This window comes from Rhinolophus ferrumequinum, chromosome 10 (genome assembly GCF_004115265.2).
Source record: "Rhinolophus ferrumequinum isolate MPI-CBG mRhiFer1 chromosome 10, mRhiFer1_v1.p, whole genome shotgun sequence".
NCBI lineage: Eukaryota > Metazoa > Chordata > Mammalia > Chiroptera > Rhinolophidae > Rhinolophus > Rhinolophus ferrumequinum.
Window position 1 is genome coordinate 19,294,765 of NC_046293.1, and position 24,581 is coordinate 19,319,345.

At 36.8% G+C, this 24,581-nt stretch overlaps 1 protein-coding gene across 6 annotated transcripts in view; it reads left to right on the forward strand.

The window, feature by feature from the left end:
* The window catches only part of ANKS1B (ankyrin repeat and sterile alpha motif domain containing 1B), a 914,119-nt gene that overhangs the window by 474,274 nt on the left and 415,264 nt on the right, over positions 1-24,581 (forward strand). For all 6 annotated transcript variants that reach the window (XM_033118713.1, XM_033118715.1, XM_033118712.1 and 3 more), the window contains exons 13-14: positions 2,300-2,889; positions 4,489-4,561. In XM_033118713.1, coding sequence (XP_032974604.1) covers positions 2,300-2,889; positions 4,489-4,561 — 663 coding nt within the window. The remainder of the gene's footprint in view (positions 1-2,299; positions 2,890-4,488; positions 4,562-24,581) is intronic.

A 24,581-nucleotide genomic window follows, 5' to 3' on the forward strand; every position in this document is an offset into this window, starting at 1 on the left:
TTCAAAATAAAATTCTCAACTTCCTTATTTCAGAATTCCTTCTTCCTTTTACATTATTTACCTACTACTGCCATTCCATACCAACCTACTTATGTTGCAAAGCACTCTGGGGGAGCCAAGTAACCTAGGAAGAAAAAAGAGAAAATAAATTGAAACAAAATACCTGATTTTATTTACGAGCTAATACCTCATAGTATTAGCTTACTTAAATGAAGCAGGAAAAAAAAATGCTTTTAATCCACTTGTCCCAAATTCCAGAAACAGTCATAAACATGAAACAAGTCCCTCCTCACAAAGGGCCTACTTTATTTTCCTTGAACCCTAGATTATTCTTTTATCTTAATAGTGATATATTTTCCAGGTCAAGGGGTATGGGAATCTGATAGACCTTAGTTTGAATCTCAGCTTAACCACTTACTAGCTGGGGAAACTTCAGCATCGTAAGTTGTCTCAGTGTTAATTTTGACTTCTAAAAAAATGTATATAATAGGCCATAAACTCTAGCCTTTAGAGAGAGTTCAAAGCTGCCTTTCCTGACTCTCCACCCAGTAGTCTATTCCAAAAAGTGTCTCAGTTGTGAGGGGAAGACAAAATGGAGTGTTGTCAAGGACATAGTGTTGCTACACTAGAAAGAGACAGGGTTTTTGTGGGAAGATTAAGTAATTATAATAGTACTGGATGGGTGCAAATTGTTTCTCTTTAAATTGTCTCTTGGGCCTCTCTTCCTATCACTCTTCTTTCTTTCATCTCAGAATACCATTCCAATAGATGTGGCAGGGGGACATTGTCTGTTAGGAAAAGCCAAGCAGGAATTGGGGTGAGGTCTGGGGCTATGGAAAGCCAGGAGCAAACCTGCTTCTATCAGCTCTAAGGGAGAGAACAGTGTAGGGGCCTGGGACCAAACTTGAACAAAGAAAGTCAGTTTGTCTGTAGCATCCTCTGGGCAAATACCTATTGTGATTGCCGATTTGTGTAAATATATGAATTCAATATTCTGGCCATATCTATCAGAAAATCATGATTATTATTAATAATTTCACACGATTGTTATGAGGATCAAATGAGATGATGTAAATATGACCCCTAATTCAATGCCTAGTAAATAGCACATTCCTATTAACTGTTACTTGTTAATTTATAAAATCTTTGGTGTTCTTTAAAGTGTGAGTCAGCCACTCAGTTTTGGATTTGTCATTGTTATTTACGATACTGGCTACATAGAATTTGCTTTTTTTTTTTTTACAAGATTGTGTTATGGGCTTATTGGGTGATTTAACTGTTGATTGTGACAAATATTCAGCCAAATGAATTAAAATGACCAGTCACAAAAGTAAACGGACTTCCTTTGCTAAGTTCTTTGGCCAGGTTTTCACACAGTATATCTTTAGAAGACAAATTATGGCATATTTTAAATCTTAGAGAACATTTATCTTAGAAAAAATGTTTCATCTTAGAAAACATGAAAATAAAAATCATCATTCTTCTTTGGTTTCTTTTCTGCATTGCGTTTTCAAAGACCTGAAGAAACTCAAAAATAACTAATGGTATTTTAGAGGAAAAAGAAAAAGATAGCTTTGTGTTAATAGCTCAACATCAGTTTCTTGTAAAAGAGTCTCACTTTTTAGAGATATTGGATTGCATTGTTTGCCTATGTTAAGCCTGAACAAATTCTTTTTGTCTAAATTATATGATCTGAGTGGAATGATTATTAATATCATATTTAAAGTAACACTATTAGGATTATTAATCCTAAATTATTTCCAATTATACTTCTTTTCAAGATTTTGTTTTTGAATTTATTTGCTGGGGAAGGAAAGAAGGATGATGTCATTATGCATGATCTTGATTTACCTGCCTGATGTCCTACTGAACAGTGACTCAATTCAGTGGGGGTGTTGGGACCTGGGTGTCTCACTTTAAGGAAACCAATTTTGTCATCCAATATAAAACATACACCCTGTGGACAAGGGAGAAGGGTATGCGATTACTAATTTAATACCTAGTTTATACCTTTGAAATGCTCTGTAAGGTGTGTCAGAAAGATCCAGTTCTCTCTCTATAGCTCCTCTCTCTCTCTCTCTCTCTCTCTCTCTCTCTCTCTCTCTCTCTCACATACACACATGCATGCACACACACATTTATTTGACTATACAGCTCTGTATGTCTATGGGGATCTCATTGTGTAGCAATAAATCAAATGTCTGGGTATTGGGCAGGTTTGACGGGGCACAGCTATGGTCTCAGGGTTTCCAGAGTTATTTAGAAACAAGCATCCTGACATCCTTTCTCTCTCTTGTAGATGACCTCTCTCAACAGGAGGACAATGACCCCCCAAAAGAATATGATCCTGGGCAATTTGCAGGCCTTCTGCATGGATCCTCCCCAGCCTGTGAGTCCCCTGAAAATCCATTCCATCTCTATGGCAAAAGGGACGAACGTGAAGAAGGACACAAGGAAGTCAGTTTGGCAAATAATCCTTTGCCTTTCAAACAGTCTCCAGTAGAAAAGAACTCAGAACCTTTGGTAAAGAAAATTAAACCCAAAGTGGTCAGCAGGACAATTTTTCACAAAAAAAGCAACCCACTTGAAAACCATACCATTGTTGGCACAAGAACAACTAGGAGTGGATCCCGGAATGGGGACCAGTGGATTGTGAACACAGGAGGATTTGTGGAGAGAGCCTGTACGCTGGGGAGGATAAGGTCATTGCCAAAAGCCCTGATTGATATGCACTTATCAAAAAATGTGTCTAAATCGGATTCTGATCTCATTACCTACCCTTCGAATGAGAAAACTTCGAGAGTTAACTGGAGTGAATCTTCAACTGCTGAACACAGTTCTAAAGGGAATTCTGAAAGAACGCCATCCTTCACTTCTGAATGGGAAGAAGTAAGCCTGTTCTTTATTTAAGGCTTTGGAGTTGAGGGAGGTTTGGAGGAACGATTTTCAGCTTAAGTCTTTCAGAGGCAAAAGAAAAAATTAACAAACACAGCTCTAAGTGGAAGGAAAAGGTTCTAGGGGTAATACGTGATGCTGTGGATTTCACAGCAAGTGTAAAAACAAACAATTCCACACTTGTCGGGAAATCGAGCGTTTCCATAGAAATTGATATCAAGCAGAAGTAATAACTAGCTATGAGGTACAAGAGAATGTTCACATTATGCCCTCGCAAGCTCTGCAGCTGACAAATTGAGAAAAATCTTTGTATTTTTGCTGCCCTGTATCATTTTGCTACTTGCTAAATTCTTTGTTAGTTCATCTCCCTTCTTGAAAGTATCTATATTTCCAGAAGATTTTAGAATCTTACAATAAATACAAATTAATATTTCCATTTTATGAGTATCAGAGAGACACTAAAGAAAACAATGTGTTCGAGGCCAGTATCACCAATTTAAGCTCTACCTAAAGACAAAGTCTTTAATTTCATAGAGTTACTCAGAGTGTAAGTAAGTGCCCTTGTAAGGTTATGAAATATTATTCTTTGTCCCTTAGGAGGACTGCATCATGAAATAATGACATTTCTTGCTTTTTCTTGAATTTCTTCAAAGAACGGGCCATACTCTCCTTTAGCATTTCATTCAAACATGTCACATTTTGTCACTCAAAAGACTGTGCCAGTTGAATTGAGTTTTCAAACACAATAGGTCACTATAGTACTCTGAAAACTAGAAATGGAAATTGTTCTGATATTGACATTCTGAATTGAGATGTTTGGGAAAAATCACTCAGTCCCTCTGCATCTGAACAAAATGAGACATTTAACTAAAAATGCCCATTGTCCCTTCTAAAACCTGCTGTCTTACTAGGATTCCTAGAATGATAAGGAGGGGGATTAAACCATGGATGGCTAAAGCTTAGACAGTCATTTCTTCCTATAAATCCCGTACTACTGGATTGATAGTTTGTTCGAGTCTATTTCTTATATTTATTAACTCTGTGAATAACATCTGAAATCCTTTTGGGAATGAGGCAGAATTAATTAATATTTAACTTATCTCTTAGAATTAAGTTCTTTCCATGCCTTCATTTTTGTGATTACCTGTCACAAATCAACTTGTGGCTGGTCAAACCGTTTAGTACGATCTTGGTTCCAATGGCCTTGCCCACAAACTGAAACCCACCCCGTCACCCATCAGATGAGATGCATGCCTTAGTGGACAGATATCGTCCATGAATTTTTTTTCTCAGCACCTTTCTCCTACAAAGTTTAAAGAATACACAATTCCTAACTCACCCATGTAGGTGTGAACAAAGTTCATTTTAGGAAATACAAAGAAAAGTTTAACAAAGGGAAACATAATTTATATTTTTAAAAGCAATTCAAAAGATGTCTGCTTCCTTTAACCCTTTCTCTGTCAGTCTCTTCATTATGGTATTGCAGTGGTAATAATATCAAGAATATATACTTCTGGCATTTAAACGTTATTTTAAAATGCCGAGCTAAAAGTGAATGTCATAATTCTTTTATATGCTTTTTGTTTCTCACAGATTGACAAAATAATGAGCTCCATAGATGTTGGAATTAACAGTGGACTTGAAGAAATGAATGGTGAGACCGCAAGTAAGGAAAACTTTCCTCTATATTGTAATGAATAAATGTGCTGAAGAACTAGCTAGACAATGATAGGAGTCTGTAGATAATTCCATGTTTTATTATAATAACAACAGCTATGAATGATTTCCTTCCACTCATACCAAACAACCATGACCTTAAACAATATCAATTTTGAGGTCAGACAATTAAGTTCACGAACTCATCCTAGAAAAAGTGCTACATACCTCATTGCTGAATATCACTACGGTCACCTTCAAAGTACTCCCCTTGGGAAGCTATGCACCGACGCAAGTGCCTAGTCCACCCTTCAAAGCAATTTTGAAACTCTTTTTCTGGAATGGCCATCAGAGCTGTCGTCATATTACCCTTGATGTCCTGAAGTCATCCAAATGTCTTCCTTTCAATATTTCCTTCATCTTTGGGTAAAGAAAGAAATCACTGGGGTCAGATCGGGCGAGTGTTCCAATACAGTTATTTGTTTACTGGCTAAAAACTCCCTCCCAGACAGTGCTGTGTGAGCTGGTACATTGTCGTGATGCAAGAGCCATGAATTGTTGGCGAAAAGTTCAGGTCGTTTTAAGTTTTTCATGCAGCCTTTTCAGCACTTTCAAATTGTAAACTTGGGTCACTGTTTGTCCATTTGGTACAAATTCATAATGAATAATCCCTCTGATATCAAAAAAAAGCTTGCAATATCGTTGCAACAAGTTTGCGAATGTAATTTTCAGACCTCATATATTGATTTAGCACATTGAGAGATTTCCCCCCATGGGCTATCTTTTACTATGTCAGTTAACACTACTGGAGTCTCAACTTTACATAGAGATAATTCTGAGGCACTTCAAAGTGTCGTGGAATATCATGATGTAATGCACGACTATTTCTCATTCAGTGAAATACTGCATTTATCCTGGCCAAAATGATTGACAACTTCCAAGTTGTAAGTGCCAGTATGGCAAGGACTGTATGTTACTCATCTTCATGTATTCCAGAATACCTAGCAGAGTGTCTCCTAAGTACTCGGTTTTGTAATCACTGTCTAATATATTACCCTTACAACGTATAGTTTTCTTCCCTACAATAAAAGCTCAGAGTAAACGGCCATTTGAAACTTTCTTTGAAGACTTTGCTTAATACTGATAGATGATGTCAAATACCAGATGCCTAAACCTGAAAATAACAGTAATATTCATACTAAATAAACTGCTGTTCTGGAAAGGGTCAAAAGACCTGACTCCATTCTACCCTGCCACTAAGTAGTGGTGTAACTGTAGATTAAATAAGTTTATAGCATATGGAGTTAACACAGGTGATTTCTAAGCTCACAGAACAGCTCATGTTTCTCGTGTTTAAGTTAGCAATAATAGTTGATGTTTCTGTAGAGATAGTAAGATTAAGATCTGTGTGAAAGAAGCCTAAATATATGATAGGGTATCCAGTGATGGGACTTTGTGGACCTTTGACGAGTCACCAGGGCCTTTTAAACAGCACTCCACGTGACTCTTCAGCACAGGTAAGTTGGAGAATAGCTCTCTCGTGGTGTGCTGGGCCTGAGTGGATGAGAAGTGACACTGAAATCTGGGGTTGCTGTTATGGAATATTCAGGTCTAAAATGAGACCCTTTTCGAGCACCTCACTCATTTCTCATGTGCTGGGACAAGTAAGAACTTAATATCCTAATGTGGCTAGGCACTGTGTTAATTAAGTGATAATGTTTTTACAAGTTAAACTATGTTTTTATGAAATGCATATTTGTTTTAGATTTTTAAAATTGAACCATTATGAAAAAGTACCAAAATTGTGTGCCCACGTGTAGCGACACAAGTATGATACTAGCTCTGTGATAGCATGTGTCGCCAGATCTCTTACCCAGAAACGCTGATAAACTTTCCTAGGATCCGAAGAACTAGCCTAGGAATGTATGTTGCCACGTAATTCTTTCAGATATACTTACAGAATAATTTTAAGATAGCTGTAGGAATGCAGATTTTTGATTGAAGGTAAAGGTGAGAATTTATTTTCTTATCAGAAGTAAATTCCCTGATACTGAGAATGTCCAACCAGAGACCTAGTGCTTCTCTGTTGGAAGACATAGGTGACATTGAACTTTAACATTCTAAAATTCTTCAAACAGATAGTACCATAAAATTGTAAAAATGTTATAAACATGATTATAAGGAAAATAAGGGTAAATGTTAAAAATGCCACTCAAGCAAAGCTGCCTTTGAAGGTCATTTTAGTGGTAAACAAATCCACAGATTGTTGTTCCTTAGTTCTCGTCTTTCCACCTCTCATGTTGCCATCCTAACTGCTGCCTTTATTTATAGTTTTTCTACAGTGATCATGAAAATGAAAGTATAGACTCAGTCCTCAAAGCAAAGTATCATTACTATTAACAAAGACTGCTACTGTATGCATCTTAATTTTCACCTCTTAATTAGACACTAATTAGGTACTAAGCGATTGACCATAACGTGGTATTCCAGTTGGCCATTCGGCCATTTGTGAATTACAACTTTACTGGGCTGCAAGCTTTTTCCTCTTGAGGCTGGATAGAACTAGAGAGATGATAGCCCCGCGGACATGACATTCCACAAATAATGTATCTGGTATGGAGTATAGTCGTGAAATCTCATGGTGAAATTAAACGTCAGACCGACGTGAATTCAGATCTCAGCTCTACTGTTTACTAACTGCATGATCTTAGGCAACTCACTCAGTTTCCCCATCGACAGAAATGGGGATATTAATATAGGATCATGATAGAGACTTGTGCAATGGCATGTATGTAGAGGCTGACACATGTAGGTATGCATTACCTTTCAGCTCTCTCCTTGCCCTACCCTGAGGGAGATGTTGTGTTTGACACTGTGGCCACTTCAAAATAAACACACATCAGCCCTTTCTTTAAGGACTTTATGATGTCAGCTAGTCCCTGAGTCTTCATTGCTGTATCCCCTGGCATTGTGGTGTGTCAATTGTAATACAGATGGTAGCAAGCCCAACTTTCGAGAGGTACCAAAGAGTAGTTACTAAAAAACAGCATAAAACTCCAGGGCACCCTGGGAAACAAAAGAGAAAAATCTAGAAGGTGTTAATTTAAATGGTCTAAACTGTTTTTCTGAAATCTGAGTGTCCTCTTTTTGCTTGACAGTGGGGAAGAGATGTACAATGAAATTCCTGGGAGGTAAATTTAGAATTAGTGAGAAGAAATACTACTTTACATAGTATGTGTTGTCAGTGCCTGGAATTTTGCTTTGGAAGCCACTAAGCCAAGTACTATGCCCAGCTTTAACAGAGCTGCATAGTTTTATGAATGTTTATGATGTTTGTTGCTAAAAACCTCAGAGGATGCTTAGGAGAATAAAATCATCAGCAATGGAGATGTATGAAGGATCAAGGATTAGCATTGAATTTTCCATGCCCTTGCCCATTTTGTTTCAATGTTTTTGTTTGCTCTTGCCCAAACCTGCATCTTTGTAATTTCAGGTATTTTTTAAACAAAATATTTATTGGCAGAAAGGGATTTGAAACACTCTCATCTTCACACCTATAAATATGAACCAGCTCAAAATTTGAACAGTCTCCATGAAACATGTAACTAATTGCACTCATAAAAACCACTTTCCTGTTTTTTTTTTTTTTTTTTAATTTCCTCAGCAATTACATTGTAGTTTAAAACTTATCCAGCAACCTCAACTATCCAGGACTAAGATAGAAATAAAAGTAAATAAAATTTACTGAATTTATTTTAGGTCAGTCCCTTAGATTCTCACTCAGAATAATATTAACACATAATTTTCACAAACATAACTTCTGGTTTCCCACTTGAAATCAGATTTAAATGCCAAACAAATTAGCATTGGCAGTAGGATTCAATTATATTGAATTCCTCATGTTATGTAGAACATCCTGTTTTAGTGATGCTGGATTTGCGATGTGATAGTACAATCTATATCATCATGTACTTCCATGTGTAGGATTTTTTTCAAAGAATAGGTTTTGAAGTTATATGGACTTGGCTTGAGATCTTAGCTTTGCTTTGTGATCTCTTTGAGGTCAACTTCCTCACCTGTAAATTCAGATTTTTGACAATCACCTCATAAAACTGCTGCAAAATTAAAAATACACTTGTACGACTATAGCCTAGAATGTACCAGGTGATCCATAAGTATAAATGTTCTTGCTTCTTCTCCAAGTACTAGGATGCATGACTGCTTTTCCAATTAGATAGAGTGTACACCACACAGGAAAACCCTTAGGAATCCTGGCTTATCTTTTTTGATCAGTGAGTATTGTGGTTAAGAGATAACTATCATATTCTAAGTTGTTTTCATGTAGAGTCTTTCTTGAAGTTTTTTTTCAAATATTTTTTTTATTAGTGTCAGGTGTACAAAACAATGTACTAGTTAGACATTTATACCCCTCACAAAGTGATAAGCCCCTTCCCCAAATCTACTACCCCTCTGACATCGTATGGCCATTACATTTCCACTGTCTCTATTCCTTATGCTGTACTCCACATCCTGTGACTATATATATAATTATACTTGAAATTCATTATTATTCAGCTTCAGCTTCAGGTGTACACTGCAGTGGTCAGGCATCTACATCGTCCTTGAAGTGGTCTCCCTAATAAGACAAGTGTCCATCGGATTCCCTACAAAATCTTTATAACATTATTGATTATATTCCCCAAACTGTCTTTCATATCCCCGTGGCAATCCTGTGGTTACCGATTGTGCTTTCTAATCCCCTTACCTTCTCCCTCATCCTCACCCCCTCCCATTTAGCAACCCTCAGTTTTTCCTCTGTGTCTCAGACTGTTTCTGTTTAGTTTGCTCGTTTATTCTTTTCTTTAGATTCCACATATAAGTGAGATCATGGTATTTGTCTTTCTCCGTTCTGACCTATTTCACTCAGCATAATGTTCTCTAGGTCCATCCCTATCATTTATTTTTTAACCTTTGTCCTTGTATATGTAAGACCTGGTCTTATTTTCAGGGAAACACGGTATCACAAGGAAGCACTTCCAAGTTTGGAAATTTACCCTGTTCATGGGAACTGCTTCAGGTTGTCATACTTGCGAAGAATCAGATTGATGATCTTCTTGATGAGACTGAGTATCACTTAAGTAAAGTGGAGGCGATCCTTGGTTCCACAGGACCTGCGTGTCAGGACCTGCGTGTCAGGACCTGCGTGTCATTCCACAACAGCAAATAATGCAGAGTAATCGAATGCCCAGATTTTCCAATACCGGGGTGGCAGATAATCTTATAAACACCTTCCTATTTCTGCACTGTCTTAAATAATCTTCTGTTACACTAAACAAACTTCAGATGTATGGACTGGATTAGATTGATGTCAAGTACATGAATTTAAAAAAATAGTGTTTCGTTAAAAGGTATGTTTTAAGGCTGGGATTGTTTTTCTTATACTTAAGGTTCAGTTGTATTGAAAGAGAAATATCTAGAGTCTCATCTTTTAAAAATCTACTTTTGCCAATATATGAATTCCAGCTAGATTTTAATTATAAATGAAAGCTATTAAAATGAATTTGTGAAGGACTTTATCACAAGCTACACTGTCTATATTGCATAAAGCATAATTCATAAGCCATTTTCTGGAAAATACATACCGTGTTTCCCCAAAAATAAGACCTAGCCAGACCATCAGCTCTAATGCATGTTTTGGAGCAAAAATTAATAGAAGACCCGGTCTTATGTTAAAATAAGACTGGGTCTTTAATAGAATGTAATATAATATAATATAACATAATACCAGGTATAATATAATATGATATGATGATATGATATGATATGATACCTGGTCTTATATTAATTTTTGCTCCAAAAGATGCATTAGAGCTGATGGTCCGGCTAGGTCTTTTTTTCCGGGAAACACAATAGCTCTGAAAACAGTAGCGAATGTTAATCCCACACCCCACTTTCTAAGCTTTTGCTCCTCTTTCTCCAAGAGGCTGAGGGCCAGTATAGTTCAGTCCCTCGTAGCTGTAGAGACCATCCATGAAGCGTTTCTAGGAATTTGGGAACTCACTAAAGCACAGTAAGTGTTGTCTCTCCTCGTGATCAAAGCCCCACCTTCTCCTTGGTCTGTGGGAGCAGAGAGAGCTCCCATGGCCCTTTTCTCAAAGAGGGGCTCTTTTGGGTTTCTGGGTGGCTAGGGCAGGTAGCCCCACAGTTTCCCAGGCTGCTCCCAGGCCTCCAACATTTGCTCCTAGACCTCTAGCTCTGCATCAGGAGGTACTTTGCCATTGATTCACCTGACAGCTGTCCTGCTGAGATTGCTGATGGGAATATCATTCCTCAAACTCGTTTAAAAAAGAGTTTTAAAGAGAGAGCACTTTTAAAAAAATGTATTTACAATTTCCCACAGTCACTATGTTAGAGAAATGACAAAGAGGAAAGAAGCTGAAATGCATTCCATTCTTACTGTGTGTCAGATGCTGTGCGGTTTATTCCTGTGAACATTTCTGCATTCAATTCTCAAAATAACTCCGTGAGGTGTTATTATACCCACTTTACAGATGAAGAAAGGCTCAAAAAAAGTTAAGTAACTTATCCAAGTCAGCTGCTTCAAGTACAGATTTTCTTCTTCCTGAAGCCTATGCTCCCTTCAATAAAATATGCTGCCTGCACAGAGCAACAGAAGCCAGCTCTTTGCTTCTCTCTTTAATTCAAATCATACTCATGTGCACTGAGTATGTTTAGGTATAGAAACAACCACTTCCTCTCATAAAGCCTGACTCTTGTTATGGAAGAGCACAGTCCCCAGAGCACAGGCCACATGGTCCTACATCTAAATGAATCACAGCTCTGAATCTCTTCTACCTCCCAAAAGTGAATGCATAAATGCTGATCATGACCTGAGTCTCACTTATTGTCAGAGGAAGAATTTCTCTTGCCTCCAGTAATATTCTTTTTTCCCTGAACTGTTAAATTGCACATAAAGGCCTTTCTGTGAAATGCTTTGCAACAGGCATAATTTATTTTTTATTTTTATTTCTTTTTACGGCACTATTTTTAATAGAACCAACTGGGGAAGGTAGGTAGTAGAATATGTTAACACACAAGCACACTATTTTGTCTAAATCAAGAGGGGACTTGTTTTTTTTGTTTTTTTTTTTTAATTTATTGGGGTGACAATTGTTAGTAAAATTACATAGATTTCAGGTGTGCAATTCTGTATCACATCATCCATAGGGACTTGTTTTTATTATTACTTTATATAACACTTCACTGAGTGACTCAGTTATTTTTTTAGATAGATTAAATCCAAGAAATCCCTCAATAATAGGATAACTATGTAGAATTGTGAGCTATAGTAATCATTAGACTAAGCATGAGTTATCTAATCTTTATCAAAAGATAGTTTTTATCAACCAAACAATGGTGTTCTTAGCACAAGAGAAACTAAAATTTATTTAACACCATTCCTTCCAAATATGTAGTCATTAAAAACTAAAATAACCTACATAATATATATATATATATTTTGTTCATTAGATTCTCTGGTTTTGAAATTACCAGTAATATTTATTAGCAAAATATTTATAAGTGAAATTAAGTTTCTCTTAAGTGTGACAGTTGAGTACCATTCCGTGCGTGGCCTAATATTTGCCTATGGTGTATCAATAGTTAGAACTGATACATTATTTTCAGTTCAGCAAAATGTTTAACCTTCTAGATATGGCCTAGAGAAGTGAGCAAATACAGTCTTCCACTTGTACCGGAATACTTTCCATAACATCTTTCATGTATGACCAACTAGCATCAACATCTGCTTCCATCTTTCCCATGATGATAAACTCACTACTTATAATAGAGACAATATATTCTGTCATAGGAAGCTCCAGTTGTTAAAAACTTTTTTTTTTTTTGAGGCAAAATATCTTATCTACATAGACACAGCTTTGAACATCAACTCTAACAATTACCAGTAGTGGGACCTTGGGAAAATTATTTCATCAACCAAAACCTCACTTCTTCATACAAAAAGCAGCTATAACAAATAACATCTACCTTCCCTTGATATCATTGGGAAGATCTAATGAGAAAGTAGCTACATTCCTGGTATATAGTAGACCATAATATATGACATCTCCCTTCCTTGACTTCTTTTTTCCCTCCTATTAATTTATCTCTTAAAATGATTTCCAAAGAAACAAAGGATAATAGCTCATTATTCCAAATATATATATAAGTATCTTAAAGATATGCATGATATTCCTAATAGACCATACTCCCTGAGCATTCAACATAAAGCTGAAAACAGTTGCCGAGTCTTCTTTGTAGACACTTTAAAAATGCTAGTTGAATGACTTCTATATAAATGTCAGTGCCTTTTACAAAGTCCACCATTAATGACTTCATACCAGTGAGAGTGGAAGCTAAAAATAATAATTAGGAATACTTTGAAATATAGATAAAAGACCTTCATAAGTTATGGATCATCATAATGATTGTTTTTAGGTATAAATTTTGTTTTCCAGAAATATAATAAATTAAGTGATAAACATGGACGGCTTATCCATGAGAAAAACTTTATAGCTTACACTGGTTACATCTATGATACACTGTACTGATAACAAAAGGCTTTTTATCTACTAGTATTTTTGATACTCAAATATAAACTTTCATTTACTAGTATTTTTGATACTCAAGTATAAACTTATAGAAAGTTAGGAAATGAAATGTTTTAAACAATTACACACAATAGTACCCAGCAGTATCACTCATAGGACTGTATCTTCTTAGGGAAGAAACAGGACAAGATCAATGTGTATGTAAAGATGCATACTTCAGCAGTTTATGATCATTTTAAAAAATAGAATTTAACCAAATGACCATTAATAGAAAATTTGTAAAATGGATTACTGTAATTTCCTATGATGAAATGTTAACTATCTCATTAAAAGTGATATTATATTTATTACCATGGAAATATAGCCATAATATATTACTTAGTGAAAAAATTAGCTGAATTTAAATTATAATCCCATTTTGAATACACATGCATAAAGAAGATCTGGAAGGACAGATGAAAGAAAATTAACTGTAGCTATCTCTGGATAAGATTATCATTGATTTTTATTTTCTGCTCTCCTAAAAAACTCTCCTGAAAGTTTTTACAGTGAGTATACATTACTTTTACTTTCATTGTCTACACCATTCAATGAAGAAAGTATATGCTAATTTAGTAAACAAATATATATTTATTTATATAGAGACACATATATACACATATATGTAAACATAAAACATATATATGTGAAACATAAAACATATCACCATTAATGCTGATAGTTAAAGGTTTGTTAATGAATACATAATTAAGTCTTTTGTTAGATTTGAGTTAAAATAGATATTTCAGTGATTTCAGAAAAGAGATTCATTTGACTTGTATTTATTTTTATTTTTTTATGTTACTGAAAACGCTTTTAGAATAACTATACAAATTTTAAAATATCCATAATTTTGATCACAAACTTGTTTTCTCTTTTGTCCATGTTCTGGTCTGCTCTCATATTCTAGTGACTTTCTAGTCTTTGTTTATGTATTTTTCCAATTTCTATGTATTAATAATAACTTTCTAGATATAATTTTGCAATCTTTATTTTCACATACCGTTTCACAAAATTCTGTTTCATTACACTTTGTTTCTTATCCCCTTGCTTTATCCCTCCTGTGAATGGCCAATGTTAGCCTCGGTTATATACTTCCACTCTTTTCTCCAATTTCATGCAATCCCAAATGGATGGGAGGTAGATGACTGATAATCAGATAGATAGATAGATAGATACTTATAGACAGATAGATAGATATAGACAGATAGATGATTGATGATAGATAGATAGATAGATAGATAGATAGATAGATAGATAGATAGAAACAGATAGATAGATGTACTTTAAAAACATGAAATAGCTCTATATGCATTTCTCTTCAACTTGTTTTTCTCATTTAACAATAAATCATAGCTTTACCTTGTTTTTGTAATCAGTAAACCTATGAAACAAAATTGCACTCCTGAAGTTCAGCCTCAGCGGGTTGAGGAACTCTGATCTGATTGCTACTCCCGCCTCTGCACTAACTTGCTGTGTGATTTGGAAAACCTCACAATGAACCTCAGTTTCCTTACTTGAAAATGAAAAGGTGGGACTAGATCCTTTCCAATTCTTTAATTCTATGACTCATACTTTTATCTTTTGTTTAAATGGGTTACGCTTTGGCAGAATGTCCTTCTTTAAAGCTTTCCACTTTTCTTAAGGACAAATGACTGATACATCTCAAGGCTGTGTATTTCATCTAGGTTCTTCTAGGAATGTTACCAGTTTGTCATTTTACAATGCCTTTTAGATATATTAATATAATAAATGCATAATTTAATTGATATATGTCTGTAAGATAGATGTGTTCTTTGTTTTTATATGCAAAACTGACTTTCTCCTAAGCATCTCAGCTCTCTTAATAAATCTTATCTGATGCAGATTTGTCAGAGACTTCAATGACTAACTGAAATCATGCGCACTTTAGTGATGCGAGTGGTAATAAATGCAGAATTTCTGATACAGTAGTCCCTCTTGGGTGCACAAGGGATATGTTCCAAGACCACCAGTGGATGCCTGAAACCTCGGATAGTACCGACCCCTATATATGAGTATACTGTTTTTCCTATACATACATACCTGTGATAAAGTTTAATTTACAAATTAGGCACAGTAAGAGATTAACAGCAATAGCTAATAATAAAATAGAACAATTATAACAATATATTGTAATAAAAGTTATGTGAATGTGGTCACTCATTTCAGGGGATCCCTTGCTGAAGTCTTCATATAGGCTCAGTGTTTTCTGGCACAACACGTTGTCGTCAAGAAGAACACATTTTCTGTTTGTCTTCTACCCACAAATCTAATGTCTTTTCCATGTTAACTAAGCACTTACCACACACTGTGGCTGTAACTTTTGCAGCTTGAGGTACAACAGCAAAACTACAAAAATTTATTACTCATTCTTTATAATTACACAGAAGATTTGTTCTTTTTCGATCTTAGCAACCTCAACATATGATTATTTTTCTTTCCTTATTAAGTCGAGAACTTTTACCTTTCACTTTGTGGCTTCCCTTTGGCATATTCAAATTGCCAGCATCACTATTCTTGCATGTTGGGGCCATTATGAAGTGAAATAGAGTTACTTGCACAAAAGCACTGTGATACCATAATAGTAGATCTTGTAACTGAGACAGTTACTAAATGACTAATAGTTGGGGAGCATATATAGTATGGAGACGCTGAATGAAGGGATGATTTACATCCTGGGTGGGACAAAGCAGGATGGAGAGAGATTTCATCATGCTACTCAGAACAGTGCACAAATTCTTTTTTTTTCCCCTTCTTCCACCCCCCACCCCCTGAATCCAGTTCAAGCCGTAGTTTCTCAGTCTAGTTGTGTAGGACACAGCTCCCTGGCCCATGCTGGAATTTGAGCCCTGCGCGCCCCCTGGCTGAGGCAGTCAGTAGCCGGTCGTCTGCTGGCCCCTCACAGCAGTCCACGGTTGCCTATGGCAGCACACAGCACCCTGCAACTGCTCACGGCAGCCCAGCTCCAGGGAGAGCTGTTGTTCACAATCTTAGCTGTAGAGGGCGCAGCTCACTGGCCCATGTGGGAATCGAACTGGCGACCTTGGCGTTAGGAGCATGGCACTCAAACCACCTGAGCCACTGGGCCAGTCCCAGTGTACAATTTCAACCTTATAAATTGTTTATTTCTGGAATTTTCCATGTAATATTTTAGGACCACAGAACTGTGGAAAGCGAAACTGTGGGTAAGGGTGGACTACTACTATACTATACTTTGCCTGCTTCTTGAATCCACTAAGCTTCTAATAAGAATTTTTATGGCAAAACAAAAAGGTATTCAGCATTTCAATAGTGTATACTTTTCAGTAGGTTGCATGTACTGGTCAAGTGCTCACAATTGCCCGTTCCTTACCCACTGACCTGGCTTAGCTGTAGTCAGGCATCTGTCTTCTCCTGGGGTTCTTGAACTTGGCTGGCCCCCAAATCTGAGCAATTACTAAAAGACAGAACATCTCCGCTTAGCAGTTCATTTTGAATCAGCTGACTACAGAGAAAAACATTTGTTGTCGTACCACCCTGCTCTTGCTCTCTGCTCAGCTCCACCTGCTTGCTCCATTTTCCCTCAAACCCTCCCTATAAAAGAAAAGCTTTTTACTGTTTGACTTTGAGATGCCTAAAAATCCTGAGGGAGGAATGTTTTCTCTATCACAGTCTTTTTCAGTCTCTCCTTGCCGGAGTCTGTATTCGTTTTTATTTGACAGTACTAAAAATTCCTTAGGCCTCTTTCGGTTCACCTTTTAACTTCTCGACCAGTTCCCCTTTCCTCTTTTAGTCTCAATCAGACTATAAAGGACATTTCCCTCAGTGTTGTTCCTCAGAGATTCCATACTAACTGATTTTCTTTGTGTAGGCATTATTTTGAAAAATGTGCGTGCTTATATGTGTGTATGTGTGTGTGACATATGGATCATATTCCCACAGAAATCAGAATTGCATGTGATACAATTATATATGTGAGATATATACAAATTGATTTCTGTATCAATTTTGATACAATTCTTTATCAACCAACAATTTCCTTAGAAAATTCCACCGTTATCTCTTTATATCACGCCAAATGTGCATAATCATAAAACATAGGTGAATTACTAAGTGAAATACTAAGTGAATTACATAAGTGAAATACTAAGGCTTATTATTTTTTAATAAAAAGGTAACGTATAATACCAAATGCCTTATTATCTATTGTTGCTGAAATATGAAATGCTTCTTATAGTGACACTGAGCCTTTATTATAAAAGTAAAGGAACAATTTCCTTCTTTTTTTTAAAAGCCGAATAATATTCTATTGTATGTATACACTACATCTTCTTTATCCATTGATCCATTACTGGACACTTAGATTGTTTGCATCTCTTGGTTTTGAATAATGTTGCAGTGAACATGCAGGTGTATACCTCTCTTTGAGATCCTGATTTCAGTTATTTTGTATAAATACCCAGAAGTCAGATTGCTGGATCACATGGTAGTTCTATTTTTAATTTTTTGAGGCGCCTCCATACTGTTTTCCATAGCAGCTGCACCATTTTACATTCCCAAGGGTTCCAATTTCTCCACATCCTTGCCAACGTTTGCTATCTTCATTTTATATATATATATATATATATGTATATATATATGTGTGTGTGTGTGTGTGTGTGTGTGTATATATCTATATATATCTACATACATATATATATATGCCATCCTACATCCTAACAGGTATGAGGCAATAATTTCATTGTGGTTTTGATTTGCATTTCCCCGATAAGTGATGTTGAACATCTTTTCACGTACCTGTTGGCCTGGAGGACGTTATGCTAAGTGAAATAAGTAGTCACAGAAGGACAGACACTGCGTGATTCCACTATATGTGTTAGTCCATTCAGGCTTCTCTAACAGAATGCCACACAGACTGGTGATTAATAAACAACGGTAATTTATTTCTCACAATTCTGGAGGCTGAGAAATCCAAAATCAAGGCACTGGCTTATGCAGTGTCTGATGAGGACTCACCTCCTAGTTCATGGTCTTTTCACTGTGTCCTCACATGGCAGATGGGGACAAGGGTGCTCTCTTTTATAAGGGTCCTTATACCGGTACTACTAAGGGACTAATCCCATTCATGAGGGCTCTGTCCTCGTGACCTAAACCCCTCCCAAAGGCTCCACTTCCAAAAAACATCACAATGGGGATTCGATTTCAACATATGAGTATTGGAGGGGCATAAACATTCATTCTGCAGCATATGAGATTTCTTAAATCATCACAATGACAGAAACAGAGAAAAGGTGGTAGGCAGAAGCTGGGGCAGGGTGAAACGGGGCATTGCTGTTCAATGAGCATAAAATTTCACTTCTGCCAGATAGATAAGTTCTAGAGATCTGTTATTCAACTTTGTACTATAGTTAACAATACTGTATTGTGCACTTAAAAATTCATTAAGAGTGAGTAGATCTCATGTTGAGTGTTCTTACACAGTAAAAAAACATAAAGAATAAAGGCAACAAAACAGGACTCTATTACCCTGTGTGTTCACAACAAACATTTCTGTGTGAACTTCTCAAGTATTTAAATAAACCATTTACATTTGGTATACTCTTGCTATTTTTTCCAATGGAGTGAGTGCTCATATTCTTATTAGTGTTATTTAGAGTGGGATTGTGTATACATATATTATGCCTATCTTCAAAAAAGGCTTGGAAAGGCTTATAATACAAGATATAATTACAGTAACATAAAACCCATTAAAGCAATAGTAAAAGATATGAACCAGATAGTTCAAAAGAGAAAAAAAAAATGTAAAAAGGAGAAAAAGGAAAGAAAAAATTCCAGAAAACCTAAACTAAGGAAAACAACTGCCGCTAAGCATTCAACTTGGCTCTGAGCTTCTTGGCAACCAAGGTAAAAGTGGGCTACAGAACTGTCATTGTAAGGGAAATATTATCAAGACATACAAAGAAAGGAACTCTTCCGTAGCCTGAAACTTTAGAAGGAATTTTCCTCATGGGGTATTTTATAAAAGAGATATAACTAGATTAAGAACAATGGTTTCATTAGAATGCCAGGGGAAAAGGGGAGTATTCTACCTACGCCATATACGTAGCAAGGTGTACAGTGATTAGGGGAGTGTCTCAGTAAAGACCTTCCTTTTGGGGACTGCTAGCTTTCTCCATAATATAAACAAGCATTGGTTCTAAAGTAGCAATGTTTTTGTTTTCCCTTACCCTTTAAAAAAAGGCCCTCTTTATTTAATCTGGTCTATGTGTCAATGACTTTGAGTACCAGGATTTCAGGGGTACTTAATAAATTACAAACACTATCTAAAGTTTTACATGACCGTGAGATTGGGGAGCTACTCATCATAAGTGAAAGAATATGAAATATAGTGTCAGAGTTCCATCCTTTACTTGCTGTGTAACCTTGGGCAAGTTACTTCATCATTCTGAGCCTTCATTTCCTTATTCTTTAAAAGGAGACTAGTAATAAATTTTATTACTTCTTGTTATAATTAAATGAGGTGATTTATGTGAAAACACTTGTAACCTGTAAAAGTCTGTCAGTTATTACGTTGCCTTCCCAGAAAGCTCTGTACTTTTAAATTAGAGATCATTATATTCATTTTTCTCTCCAGACAAATGAATACAGTTTATAAGCACTCAGTGAAGGAGTTGCTTTATATCCACACGTAGACCACTCACCCTCTGGAAGTTCCAAAAAAATGTATATATAGATATATTTTTAATTAGGCTTTTCTTCTTGAAGAAATGACCAGTAAAATAGATTTTTCTAGTTCATTTTTGTATATTAAATAAATATGTGTTTACTCTATGAACAAAATAAATAGGGCAATTTTCTCCACTAATAAAAACAGGAACAAAGAAGAATTCCAGGACCATGAAATAAGACCAAGTGTGCATGCACGTGCGTGATTGTTCAACCTACAATCAAACTGTCCTCAAAAAATTTGATAAAATAGGCTGCAAATTATTTTTCAAATGATTATGCTAACAGCTGACTGGTTGAGTGTGTAGTATGGAGCTTAGAGAGCCTGAAGGCAGATGGGCCAGCTATGCTGCTCTCACAGCCATCTAGACCCACGGGAAACTGGCAGCCTAGACTTTAGTAGTAGCTGTAGGAAAAAGGAAAGTGTCTATGGGAGAGAATGTTCATCATTTACTGATATTTAACCCTGGCTTTGAGAGTCTCATGAAAACTATGAGGCCTCTTGCAAGAAAGATGCAAATACATTTTAAGAGAAAGTATTTTATTTTGAATTCCTTCCGCACATATATATATATATGTTTATGTATGTGTGTATAGATGTGTATATGTGCACATACATCCACCTTGAGGAAAAATGCTGGTAGACAAACAAAGTGTAATTCATAAAGAATTATTAATTTAAAAAAGATTTTCCAAACTTCTGAGAGTACGCCAGATTTCGGATTTCTGGAGTTTAATGTTCCCAGCATTAGTGCTAAAATTATCAGCAAAGCCGCTCAGAGAAAGACATAGAGCCTCCGTTCCATTTGGGAAGATCTTATTTTTTGCAGATGACTACTCAATTGCCCCCACATTATTTAATGAGTTAATAGTTCAGGTGGTCCTCACTGATTTGAGATGCACATTTATTATATGCTTGATGTCCAATGATACTTTTGTTTTTATTCACTTTCTAATGTTTCCTTTATATATCTATATCTTTTCACGTGTCAGCCCCATAGTGTTTTAATTTTTCTACTTTATAATATGTCATAATATCCATTTTCAGAACTCATGTTTTCTTTACCCAGAAAACTCATGCTGGTGCTCTAGTACTTTTAAAATATTTGACCACCACCCACTACCATTCTGTTTCGTCAAGGTTTAGTGATGCTGAAGTTTTCCTTGGAGGGCATGAGAATAACCCTGGTTCTGCAAACTCAGATATCAGCCAGAATGTTCTTTCTAGTTGACAGCAATGCTCAAAGACTGACTTTTTATTTTAATATTGTTTTTATTTTTCAATTACAGTTGACATACAATATTATATTAGTTTAAGGTATACAACATGGTGATTAGACATTTATATAACTTGCAAAGTGATCACCCCAATGAATCTAATAGCCATCTGTCACCATACACAGTTATTACAATAATTATTGATTATATTTCCTATGCTGTACTTTACATCCCCATAACTGTTTTGTAACTACCAATCTGTACTTCTTAATCCCTTCTCCTTTTTCACCCACCACCCCCCCCAACGACCCACCCAACTGGCAACCATCAAAATGTTCTCTGTATCTATGAGTTTTTCTGTTTTGCTTATTTTGTTCTTTAAATTCCACATATAAGTGAAAACTTATGGCATTTGTCTTTCTCTGTCTGACTTACTCTACTCAGAATAATACCCTCTAGGTCCAGCCATTTTACTGCAGTTGGCAAGATTTCATTTTTTTTTTATGGCTGAGTAATGTTCCATTGTGTATATGTACCTCCTCTTCTTTATCCATTCATCCATTGATGGACACCCAGGCTGCCTCCATATCTTGGCTATTGTAAATAATGCTGCAATGAACATATGGATGCGCATGTCCCTCAAAGGAGTGTTTTCAGGTTCGTCAGATAAATGCCCAGAAGTAGGATTACTGGGTCCTTCTTTGTCTCTTGTTACAGACTTTGTTTTAAAGTCTTATTTTCAGTAGAAGGACCGCTACCCCAGCTTTTGTGATTTTTGTTGTGTTGTTTCCATTTTTATGAAATATATTTTTCCATCCCTTTATTTTCAGTCTTTGTGTGTCTTTCGAATTGAAGTGAGTCTCTGGTAGGCAGCATATGTAAGGGTCTTGTTTTCTTATCCATTCAGCTACCATATCTTTTGATTGGACCAGTTAAACCATTTATATTGAACGTAATTATTTATATTGAAAGTAATTATTTATATTGAAAGTAATTATTGATAATTATGTCGTTATTGCCATTTTATTTTTCATCTTTTTTTTTATTTTTTTTCCCATCTTAAAGAAGTCCCTCTAAGATTCCTTGTAATATTTACTGATTTGGTGGTGATGAACTCCTGTAGCTTTCTGTTGTCTGGGAAGCTCTTTATCTGTCTTTGATTTTAAATGATAGGCTTGATTTTAAATGATAGCCTTTCTGGGTAGAGTAATTTTAGTTGTAGAACCTTGTTTTTCATCACTTTGAATATTTCATGCCAATCTCTTCTGCCCTGCAAAGTTTCTATTGAGAAATTAGCTGACAATCTTATGTGAATTCACTTGTAGGTGACTAACTGCTTTTCTCTTGCTGCTTTTAAGATTCTCTCTTTGTCTTTAACCTTTGGCATTTTAATTATAATGTATCTTGATGTGGGCCTCTTTGCGTTCCTCTTGTTTGGGACTCTCTGCACCTCCTGGGATTGTATGTCTAAATCATTCACCAGATTAGGGAAGTTTTCTGTTGTTATTTCTTCAAATAGATTTTTAATTCCTTGTTCTCTCTCTCTGCTTCTGGTACCCCAATGATGTGAATGTTAGTACACTTGATATGTCCCAGAGTCCCCTTAAATTGTCCTTATTTTTTTGGATTCTTTTTTCTTTTTGCTCTTCCAATTGGGTGTTTCCTGCTTCCTTATCTTCTAAATCGCTGATTTGATCCTGTGTTTAATCTAATCTACAGTTGATTCCCTCTAATGTGTTCTTCATGTTAGTTATTGTGGTCTTTATTTCTGACTGGTTCTTTTTTATGTTTTTTATCTCCATTTTCATGTTTCCTATCTCTTTGTTAAAGTTCTCACTGAGATTGTTGAGCATCCTTATAACCAGTGTTTTGAACCCTGCATCTGAACCCAGACAAGATTGCTTGTCCCTATTTTGTTTAGCTATTTTTCTGGAGCTTTGTTATGATCTTTCATTTGGGACATCTTTCTTTGTCTCCCTATTTTGGCTGCCTCTCTGTGTGTTTCTATGTATTAGGTAGGGCTGCTATGTCTCCCGGTCTTAGTAGAGTGGCCTTATGTAACAGGTGTCCTATGGTACCCAGTGCCGCAGTCTCTCTACTCACCTGGGCTGGATGCTCCAGGTGTGTCCCTTATATGGGATGTGTGTGCCCTCGTGTAGTAGTTGAGCCTTAGTTGTTCTTTGCATGTCAATGGGGAGGATTGACCTCAGGTTGATTGGTTGTAAGGACTGGTTGTGACTACAGTAAAAGAGCTGTTGGAAGGGTCTGATCCAATGGGGTATGATTCACTTTAGCAGAGCTCTGGTGTCTGCCCAGTCTGTCCTGTGGGTATGTTGTCCATGGAGGCAGCTGGGTGGTGCTCTGGCTCTGTCCAGAGCCAGCCACTGGGCGTGCAAGCCTCGGGGCCTCCTGGGAGGAACCCCACCACAGGCCGAGTTCAGCCATAGCCTGTATCCTGCCTTGTGCCACCTTGCGTGAGCCACAAAGCAACCCACAGATGGCAGCCACTCATACTGGGCTTAGATGTGCCTCAAGAGGCCAAGCTATGAACCAAGGCTTGCTGCCAATGCTGGGCTTGGGGCTGCTCTACAGGAGATATGGGGCCCACTGATGCTTCTTGTTTGGGCTTTGTGACCCTTTGGGAGATTTTAGGAAAGTCCGCTGTATAAGCCAAGACAGGCTGTTTGTATGGAAAAGTCACTGGAAGCACCTTAGGTGGATCTGCAACTTGGGTGGGGTCTCAGAATCACCAGGGTGGGGTGAACAGTGTAAGCCAGGTTGATGGAGACCCAGATATGGTGGCTGCCTGCCTCTGCAGGCTGAGTGGGGTGACAGCTCAACAAAGAAATAATGGATTCTGCCAGCGCTTCTGTCTGGGAGAAAACTGCTCCTCCAGCCCTCACCCTTCAGCTAAATAATTCAAAATTCCTCTTTGTATGTCCCTGGTGCTTTTTGAGCTGCTGCCTCAGCACTGGAGCTCAGAGCGAGTAAATCTGTCAGCGAGTAAATCCATGAGCGGGTTCCTTAAGAGAAGTGCCTGAGACTCAGTCAGGCTCAATATCCACTGGTTTTCACAGCCAGAAGTTATGGGGACTTCTCTTCCTGGTACTGGATCCCTTGACTGGGGAAACTAGTATGGGGCTGGGACTCCTCTCTCCTCAGAGGGGATCTCCCTAGCTCAGCTATTCCTCCCCATTTTTAACCATCTCACACGGGTGTGGGCCCAGCCCATTCTACGTCTCTGCCCCTTCTACCTGTCTTGACATGGCTTCTTCTCTATAGCCTTAGTTATAGGACTTCAGTTTAGCTAGACTTAAGGCAATTCTCAATGATAGTTGTTCTCTAGTTTAGTTGTAATTTTAATGTGGTCATGAGAGGAGGCAAACACAGTGTTTACCTACTCTGTCATCTTACCTACTCTGACATCTACTCTGTCAT